This window comes from Octopus bimaculoides, chromosome 24 (genome assembly GCF_046866305.1).
Source record: "Octopus bimaculoides isolate indiv1 chromosome 24, ASM4686630v1, whole genome shotgun sequence".
Lineage (NCBI taxonomy): Eukaryota > Metazoa > Mollusca > Cephalopoda > Octopoda > Octopodidae > Octopus > Octopus bimaculoides.
The window spans coordinates 11,289,986-11,300,520 of record NC_142951.1 but is presented as its reverse complement, the minus strand read 5'-3'; the positions used below and the strand labels follow the sequence as shown (position 1 = coordinate 11,300,520).

The 10,535-nt window shown below is 37.6% G+C and overlaps 1 protein-coding gene across 1 annotated transcript; it reads right to left on the bottom strand.

Annotated features, from left to right (window-relative positions):
• Window positions 1-1,323: 1,323 nt before the first annotated feature.
• Window positions 1,324-10,118, bottom strand: LOC128250814 (uncharacterized). Its single transcript, XM_052976799.2, has 4 exons — window positions 9,803-10,118; window positions 5,465-5,622; window positions 4,156-4,382; window positions 1,324-1,793 (listed from the first exon to the last, which is right to left on the bottom strand). The coding sequence occupies exons 1-4, from the start codon at window positions 9,906-9,908 to the stop codon at window positions 1,694-1,696; spliced, it is 591 nt and encodes a 196-aa protein (XP_052832759.1). The 5' UTR covers window positions 9,909-10,118; the 3' UTR covers window positions 1,324-1,693.
• Between the last annotated feature and the right edge of the window lie 417 nt (window positions 10,119-10,535).

The following is a 10,535-nucleotide window of genomic DNA, read 5'->3' as shown; positions in this document are numbered from 1 at the left end:
TTTCGACCAAGATAAAACATCTTATAGATGTGCTGTATTAAAGAACACAATATATATGTAGTTTCTGACTTTGTTGAGTATATAAAAAGATTGGCTGCTTGTTTTCTGGAATCGGTCAAATCGATATAAACACTTCTGATGAGAACATGATTGGGTTCGAAAATCGATTAAGGCTGTTCATTTTCTCATTTTAAGGAGAATTATCTAAAAGTTGCACAGTTTATATAACTACCATATAACTACTATATAGGTAACATGCATACACACACACACTCTTACATACATACATAAATACATATGCACTGGTTTTAAAATCAGTGATACTTCATTGTGCTTACTGATGAAAATGGCAGTTTACGATGGTACGCATATTTATTTTAATACATTCCGGCAAGTTCGAACGTCAATATGCCAATGGCTGTTGTTTCATCATATTGCGGTCAGTTTCTCCTTCGCAACGAACATTTATTCATAACACTCGATTCATTAGCACAAGAGATTCTGAGACAACCGGTGATTCAACAATGGTGTCTCATTAACCAAAAGCACCCCTGCACTAATGAATCTAACAAGAGCCGTGCTAACACCTACCAACCGATAATAAACCATTGTATGCACGGTAAACAACGAGAATCAAAACGATGACTTGCATATTTCTTCTTAATAGGTTCTGGCAGATTCGAACGTGATTATGCGAATCACTGTTTTGTTTCATTAGAAGAGAAAAACTTCTTTACGACGAATATATGATTATAACACTTTCGATTCTAGGACACTGCTGTTTCACCATCTTGGTCTGGTCAGCCAATGAATCTAACAAAAGCTGATGGCCTTAATTATTCATAAACAAGACTGTTATACTGTATTCAAATGACCGTAAATAATTAGAAGACACAAAACACTTTCTCGCTTCCAATGTTTTAGTTTAGTTTTGTTGATATGCTTACAGTTTCAGTCTGCATTATATTAAAATTAGCTATTTCACTAACTCAATTTAAATACTTAATTATTTTCCAAAATTAATTGAGTTGCATAAATGTATGCGTACAAAGCAGAAAGACGACCTGGCAGATATTTTAACACGCTGGGGGAAAAAGGGCTTAATTTTTTCATTTTGCTTTGCGTCTTAAGTTCAAATGGTGTGAAGATCGGCACTGGTGCACTGCCTCAGGGTTGACTTGGGGTTAAATAATAGTAACAAAATACAAACAATAATGATTTGTGAGAAATAATATCCAGTTTTATTTGTCACAGGATATAGAAACATTTATTGGTAAAAACTCGATTACAAATAACATAAATACTTTTCACGTGTATATTTGTATATGTCTTTATATATATATATATATATATATATATATTTACATGTGTGTGTGTGTGCATATTTATGCATGTATATTTGAACACAGGAATACGAATGTGTATATGTATGCATGTATGCATGTAAGACTATGCATGCTTGTCTGTGTATACTGGATGTACCTATGTGCATAGGATTAAATGCATGGACTGCACTAATCAAACTGCACATTTATTGTTCGTTATTATTATTATCATTATTATCAACATCATATTTATCATTGTTATTTTTATTATTGTTATTGTTGTTATTATTATCATTATTATTACTGGCATCACCGCCTCAATAATTAAATCAAAAATCTGAGACGTTAACCAACTTGATACATGATTCCTAACTATTTAATTTCAACTGGGAGTAGATCCATCTTGTTAATGCAGGAGAGCTTTTCGAGTTGCATTTTGAAGATATTCTGCCAAGATTTAACCATAACCTACAATTCAAAGAAAAATATTAATGTTTTATCCCAACCGCACATGCACAGCAAAGTTTGTTGCTATTGGTGGTGGTGGTGGTGGTGGTGGTGGTGGTGGTGGTGGTGGAATTTACGAGGGCGTGCTGAAAAGTTTTTGGCTTTGGGTAAAAGAAAATAGAGGAGCATCACTTAATTATGATTTTATTCAACATATTCCCCTCTCAGATTCACACACTTATTGCAGCAGTCCTTCAGTTTTTCTAAGGCCTGAAAAAGAACTCGGGGAGGTTGGGCATCCAACTAGGCCTTTCGCGATACCCTTAAGGCCAGGAACTTTTCATCACCGCATCGTAGTCTCTACTTCATCTTGAACGAGCAGGTCTGGGATAAATGACGTTCCACTGATAGCCATCACGTATCTTTTTTCAGAGATAATATCCACCCACGCACCCATCGAGATTTCCAGTACTTTATTGTGTCCTTTTTTTTAAAAAATTGTTTAGAGTGGTACAGAGAGAGATTTAGCTATTTATTCTAGAAAATTTATCTGAGAAAATTCAAACTCACAGATTATCCACATTCCAGCTGACCAGCTCACTTCAGCGAGGCTCGATTGAATGAGTTCATTCACAAGGATCCGCACCAATCCACTAAGAAATTGGACCAGCAGATGGGATGCTCTTATAATATCGTAGCCCGTAGCCCGTAGCCTTCACTCGATGGGCAGGGTCAAAAACTCAGCACATGGGTGTCACACACTCTAAACGAAAGAGAAATCTAGTGGTCATTTATCACCAGTTGGATCGCTGGACACCAGAGATTTCTTTACTGCATCGTCACCGGCAATTTATATTGATTTACGCCAATATAAAGCAGAGAAAAGAATAGTTGAGTCCTGATAAGCAAGCAACAAACTGAACCAAGCCAGAGCTGCATCCACTCAAAACAATGATCTACGTTTGGTGAGATTTAGAGGGCTTATCCACAACGAAATGACACCGCTTAAGTAACTTTCTTGATATCCTACTGAAACCCCTTTCGATATATATACAAGCACTTCCTTAGAGACCATCTAGATACGCTAAACTACCTCCCAAACACTACGAAAGAAGAGACAGTCATGTACCTTCGATGTTCTGAACCTCTATACTAATATTCCATATGACTATGGAATAGAAGCAACGAATCCCGTTTGAAAACTATCCCAAACTACCAGGACGCATCAAAGAGGAACTTATAATTGATTAAAACTTATCCTCCAGAACCATTATTTCTTGTATGATGCCATTACTACCAACAAAAATGTGGAATTGCGATGGGGTAAAAAGTAGCCCCATTTCATGCAAACCTAGTAATGGGGTATTTAGAATTGACTGTATATTACGTATCACGAACAAATTATGGATACTTATTTTAGAACTGGAAAAGATATTTAGGAGGCTTCTTTATCCTTTGGAATGAAAGTATTGATACACTCTTCGAACTTAAAATACTGCTCAATGGTATAAATACTAACATACAATTTACAATGGAATACAACAAAGAGAAACTCCCATTTCTTGACGTTTTAGTTTAAAAAGTCAATAAACAAGTTGAAACTGCACAAGTTAATGTGTGAAAAACAAAATAGGAATTTTGAAAGAAGGTTCTATAAAACATCGAATGGCTATGGGGGTCTACCAGAATAAAATATTAGTCAAAGGGGTTCATAAATAAAAAAATAATTGAGAACCACTTGGCTAGACGGAAGCGTGATATATCCTGTCATCCATCATCATCACCACCTCTATCATTATTACCATCACACACCATCATCACAACTACCACCACCATCGTCATCATCGTCATCGCCACCACCACCCTAACCGCCACTACCATTACCACTACACGCATCACCATTACCATCACCATCATTACTACTAGGAGGCGCAATGGCCCAGTGGTTAGGGCAGCGGACTCGCGGTCATAGGATCGCGGTTTCGATTCCCAGACCGGGCGTGTTTATTGAGCGAAAACACCTTAAGCTCCACGAGGCTCCGGCAGGGGATGGTGGCGAACCCTGCTGTACTGTTTCACCACAATTTCTCTCACTCTTTCTTCCTGTCTCTGTTGTGCCTGTATTTCAAAGGGTCAGCCTTGTCACACTGTGTCACGCTGAATATCCCCGACAACTACGTTAAGGGTACACGTGTCTGTGGAGTACTCAGCCACTTGCACGTTAATTTCACGAGCAGGCTGTTCCGTTGATCGGATCAACTGGAACCCTCGACATCGTAAGCGACGGAGTGCCAACACATCACTACTACCACCACCATCACCAAAACCGCCACCACCACCACCACCACCATGAACAAAAACGTCAACAACAACAAGTACTTACCTTTTATAATGGTCTGATTTGGTTCTAGTGATAGGTTCCTTGAACATGTTCCACAATTCGGCGCGGTGCTTCCAGCCGACCTCGCAGAAATCATTAGCCGTGTAACAACTCTTTTGTATTCTGAAAATGTTCCTGCGTATTATATTACAGTTCACTAACTGAGATCTGTAGATTTTTGTCAGCTGTCCCACGACACAATTCATGATACTCTTTATCCAGATCATACCCTGTGAAGTTTAACAATTGACAGTAGAAGAAAACAAAATTGTGTTTTGAAGAATTGCTCTGTTGACGAGCGATAATAATTTATTCAGAATAATAATCTCTTTATTAATGATCTTATTAAATGTTTGTTACATACCGAATATGTATGGAACAACCATTAGAAAACTAGAGCTAATGATGGAAAAGTATATATATTTATATATGTGTGTGTGCATGTGTGTGCGTGTGTGTGTGTATGTGTGTTTGTGTGTGTGAGTGTGTCGTGAATGGAACACCCGATGCTTTGAGGGAGTAATTTCCACTGCGCCAAATCGCAGCCTACCGGCAAAAACACAGCCCTAGTTTCATCCCCTAGTAAATCCCCATGTATTTTAAACATTTTCTCTATTCAAGACGTTAACATCGTGGAGGTAGAGTTGCCTCCCTTACCTAAAGACCTCAAATTTCTGCCACCCGACCTCGTTTTAGAGGTTATTTTTTTGTAGTAAAAAAGAGTTGCTGAAATTTTAAAACCAACTTGTATTAATATGCTCGTATGTACGTATATGTGCATGTATATACGCTTATATGCATTAATATTTGTCTTGTTTGCGTTTTTTGTTTGTGTGTGTGTATCTGTCTGTCTGTGTTGAAGTTGTGAGAAAGAGAACATGGAAATGAATAAAAGAAACGAGATCTTTATAGCGCAATCTAGACAGTGGGGGTGAATCCCTAATCGCACAATAAGCAGCTACTTTCCAATCGCTATGCACTTCTGTTTCCTCTTTACTGTCGGTGGAATATACAGAAATTATTGCCCTAAAGTACTTCACTGGCAAACGCAGTATGGTTGCCAAAACATCGAACCAAGTAAAACACCAGGTAAGTAGTTGTCAAAGTATAAAACGAGTAAAAATATTAAATAGCTAAACATGCTTCTCTCTCCTTCATACTATGTTTTTAAGCCACCCTCCACACTCTCTCTCTCTCTCTCTCTCTCTCTCTCCCTCTCTTTCCCTCTCCCTCTCTCTCACTCTCTATTTTTCTTACTGTTTTTCTTGCTATGTATTTCCCACGCGCGGTTCCGATCAGAGGTGGTACTTACTACGTCATTCAAACGGTATGTTCTCTTGGCTTTAAGACAATGAACACGCGGGTTGTTCCTCGGCAAATGTTCTGCACCACAGGGGAATCTGGCATTCAAACAATTATAGAATCTGCAGTCTAAATTCCTACTGAATCGAAGACATTGTTTCGTGACCGCTGAAAATAAAGAAAAGAAAAGAAACACAAAGATGTTGAACAGAATGTTGTGGTTGTGCCTGTTGTTTTCCTACTGTTTAATCATAACTAAAGTGGAGGCGCAATAGCCCAGTGGTTAGGGCAGCGGACTCGTGGTCATAGGATCGCGGTTTCGATTCCCAATCCGGGCGTTGTGAGTGTTTCTTGAGCGAAAACACCTAAAGCTCCACGAGGCTCTGGCAGGGGATGGTGGCGAACCCTGCTGTACTCTTCCACCACAACTTTCTCTCACTCTTACTTCCTGTTTCTGTTGTACCTGTAATTCAAAGGATCAGACTTGTCACACTGTGTCACGCTGAATATCCCCGAGAACTACGTTAAGGGTACACGTGTCTGTGGAGTGCTCAGCCACTTGCACGTTAATTTCACGAGCAGGCTGTTCCGCTAATCGGATCAACTGGAACCCTCGACGTCGTATGCGACGGAGTGCTAACAATCATAACTAAGCCCCGATCAGTTATACATATTATCAAAGATATTCTAGCCGTGACCATCCTGTCGTTTTTTAGATATATAACACTACATTTTGTAATATGTGCTTTTCGTTTCTTTTTATTTTGAGGTGAGGTTGAAGATGGCAAGCTGTAATTCGACAGAGATATGGTTGCTAATACTAGCAGGGCAAGCAGTAAGTAAGCCTTGATCGAGAAGGTCTGTGATCAAAGGCATTCCAAGCGTGACAATCCTGTATGTAAGATCTTGGTGATGAACTCCCTCAAGTACATCGAATTTCTATTGCTGTTAATTGCCTCTCATTCTTTCGGAGTCGATTGAATAAGTATCAGTAAAACCCTGGGGTCGACGTAAAAAATTTCAGGCCTTGTGCCTATAATAGAAAGGATTATCATTATTATTATTATCATTATTATTATTATTATTATTATTATTGTTGTTGTTATTATTATTATTGTTGTTATTATTATTATTATTATTATTATTATTATTATTATTATTATTATTATTATTGTTGTTATTATTATTGTTGTTATTATTATTATTATTATTATTATTGTTGTTGTTGTTATTATTATTATTATTATTATTATTATTGTTGTTGTTATTTTTATTATTATTATTATTATTATTATTATTATTATTGTTGTTATTTTTATTATTATTATTATTATTATTGTTGCTGTTGTTATTATTATTATTATTATTGTTGTTATTATTATTATTGTTGTTGATGTTGTTATTATTATTATTATTATTATTATTATTATTATCATTATTATTATTATTATTATTATTATTATTATTGTTGTTATTATTATTATTATTATTATTATTATTATTATTATTATCATTATTATTATTATTATTATTATTATTATTATTATTATTATTATTATTATTATTATTATTATTGAGTGAGAAAGCAGTGCATGTCATCAAAGTGACACTGCGGTACAAATATAAACAGTTCATGACCTCGCAGGTGGGGGCCCAGTTAGAATTTTCTTCAGGTTGAGTAGCTCATCCCACTCAAAAGGTCACTGAGTAAGGTTTGTTTAAGGATAATGAACCAAACACCCATGTTTCCAGAGCTAACCAATTCAAACCCCAAATAATTCGTCTCAAGATATGGGCTATGATGCAGAGACGCACATTTCATCAGCCACTAAAGGACACACTCTACTGGTTGAGGACAAGTGACAGACGAGCAAATCTGTGGTACTGAGCAGAATATTTGCTGTGGCCCATGTTTTACACCTAGACAAAACATGTACATGATAACACTTCCAATCAGTTAAGTATCAGTAGTAGTAGCAGCAGTAGTAGTAGTAGTAGTAGTAGTAGTAGTAGTAGTAGTAGTAGTAGTAGTAGAGGTATCATTATTATTATTATTATTATCATTATTATTATTATTATTATCATTATTATTGTTGTTGTTGTTGTTGTTATTTTATTGTCTTTGCACAACTCCTAGCGTTGGAGATGTATTACGATGTCAGCTGTTCACTACCAGTGAACTAAGGTAACACCTCTTATTTTTTCGAGCACCTTCCGGAGTATTCGAGCGGTTCCAAGCAGCGCTGTTTTCTGCAAGTGCTCCACCCTTATTGCAACCCCTATTTGTTCCATGCACTTCTCGAGATTTTTGCTCACTGTTCCCAGGGCTCCGACAATTATTGGTACTACTACCACCTTTTTCAGAGACCACAACTGCTTAACCTACCAAACTAACCTCTCATATCTATCGACTTTTCTTTCTTGCTTATGACATACCTTGTCAGCTGGGTATGTTATATCTATGATCCAACATCGTTTGCTTTCTTTCTCAATTAACACTATGTCTGGTTTCTTATTCTCTATCTCATGGTCGCACTGAATCATAAAATCCCATAGGATCTTTGCATAATCATTTTCAATGATGCCTTCGAGTTTATATTTGTACTACTTTTTTGCTCTGACAAGTCCATACTTGTTACAAAGTGTCCAATGGAACAGCAGTGAAATGTTATCAATGAGAAACGTTATCAATGAGATCTGAATCAACGATAACGTGCACCCGATGGTTTATGAAAATGAATACGAGAAATAACGAGAGCCATCAACGTATGAAGAAGCAGAAATTCAAACTTCTGAACGGTATTAATTACTGACATGTTGCCTAATCTTAATGTAATAAGGACACAACAGCAGTTTCATGTGACTGTGTAACTTTACAAGAATTTGATTGTTAGTTGGCTATGCTTAACCCTTTGCCTGTCATAATCATTTTCATAAGTTTCTTCTAAACACCCATGTTCGTTTTCATACGTTTAATTAACCTTTATTTAATACATTCTGAGTAATATAACACTCTTCTTTCGTATGTCCCAAGTTAATCTGGTGGTTGAAAAAATGGGAATGTATATCATATATAATGTAAGTGCACCAGGGAGATATATGTGCTGTGTATCATATGTGATGTACAGGACTGACAAAAGATCAGATTAAGAAGAGCCAATACGTTGTAGACACGTGAAATACAATGCCTCGTGTATCAGAAACATGAAGATAAGTGTAATGCATGAGTTGTGATGGCTGCGTAAGGTAGGAGATCATTGGTTTGGTACTATATCAAGAATGTCTTACCTATATTGGCATTCAACATAAGGAAGGTTGTAGTGATCAGGGAACTGGATAGATAAGTAGAGAATGCTTCATTTTGGATGTAACAATGGCGTAGCAGATTGTTGTTTTGTTGGCACTCCGTCGCTTACGCCTCCACGGCGTAGCAGATAAATCTGAGATAAAAATCAACAAATTTGAAAACAAAATAATTGTTGGGCCGTTGATTGTTGCATCTACTCCTGAGTTATTTAAATGACAGTGTGTCCACAGACACGCGTACCTTTAACGTAGTTCTCAGGGAGATTCAGCGTGACACAGAGTTTTACAAAGCCGGCCCTTTGAAATACAGGTTGGCAAAATTGAGTCATTTTTGCCAGCCGAGTGGAACTGGAGCAACGTGAAATAAAGTGTCATGCTCAAGGACACAACGCGACGCCGAGAATCGAAATCACGACCTTACAACCGTGAGCCGAACACACGAGCCACTAAAGCACGCGCCTTCACCTACTATAGTAATAAATATTGTTGGTCAATATTGAGAGCTCTTGGATAGAATGCCTTCACCAGCTCTCGACAACACAGCGCCAATTATATGTAAAATATGGGATATATATGTATATATATATAGGCGTAGGAGTGGCTGTGTGGTAAGTAGCTTGCTTACCAACCACATGGTACCGGGTTCAGTCCCACTGCGTGGCATCTTGGGCAAGTGTCTTCTACTATAGCCTCGGGCCGACCAAAGCCTTGTGAGTGGATTTGGTAGACGGAAACTGAAAGAAGCCTGTCGTATATATGTATATATATATATATATGTATGTGTGTATGTGTTTGTATGTCTGTGTTTGTCGCCCCCAACATCGCTTGACAACCGATGCTGGTGTGTTTATGTCCCCGTAACTTAGCGGTTCGGCAAAAGAGACCGATAGAATAAGTACTAGGCTTCCAAAGAATAGTCCTGGGGTCGATTTGCTCGACTAAAGGCGGTGCTCCAGCACGGCCACAGTCAAAAGACTGAAACAAGTAAAAGAGTAAAAGAGAATATTGGTAAAGACATAAACAGACACACTACAACACTAACCTGTTTGGCCCTTTTGATGTACTGCTGGATCAAGCTCAGAGTTAAAGTAAAACGCTTCAGTTTCTAACACCAATGACAATAAAAGGGTCGTGGAAAACTTCAACATGTTTCCTGTTTTCTCTTTGTTGACTTATTTACCAGTCTTGAGCCGTTCTTACTCATGAATGTTGCTCGCATCAAATTCTTCTCTCGATGTCTCTCTCACGCACACTTTCTCTTTCGCTCTCTCTCCCTCTCTCTCGCAATTTCTCTGTCTCTCACTCTCCCTCTCTCTCTCCCTCTCCCCCCTCTCTCTCTCTTACATATGCATGAATATATATATACATGGTATGTGTATATGTGTAAGTGAGTGTGTATACATGTACGGCTCTGTGTGTGTGTGCGTGTATCTACATGTGTACATAAATGTATACATATGCATATATGAGTGTGGGTATGTGTGGATATGCATACGTGCACACTTACTACCCTTACACACTCACGCACACGCATACACACACACACGCACACACACACAGAGACACACACAATAGTTCTCTGCCAAGCTAACAGACAATAATATATTAGTTAAAGAAAATATAACTCATCTTACTTGCTGAGAAGATTCGACAAGAAAGAGATGAGAAGATCTATCCATCAACTAGTGTTCAACTGTTTTGAACATTGCCCAGGACTCACACGGTGTTCTTTACAAACCTTTGAGTTCATCGCATTGTTTCCCAATCATTTGAAG

Excerpts from the sequence above, each read along its gene's own strand:
- LOC128250814 (XM_052976799.2), bottom strand. The coding sequence starts at position 9,908 with ATGTTGAAGTTTTCCACGACCCTTTTATTGTCATTGGTGTTAGAAACT. Across the intron at positions 4,383-5,464 it reads CATACCGTTTGAATGACGTA|GGTATGATCTGGATAAAGAG; the intron begins GTAAGTACCACC and ends TAAACTTCACAG. Across the intron at positions 1,794-4,155 it reads AAATCAGACCATTATAAAAG|GTTATGGTTAAATCTTGGCA; the intron begins GTAAGTACTTGT and ends TTTGAATTGTAG.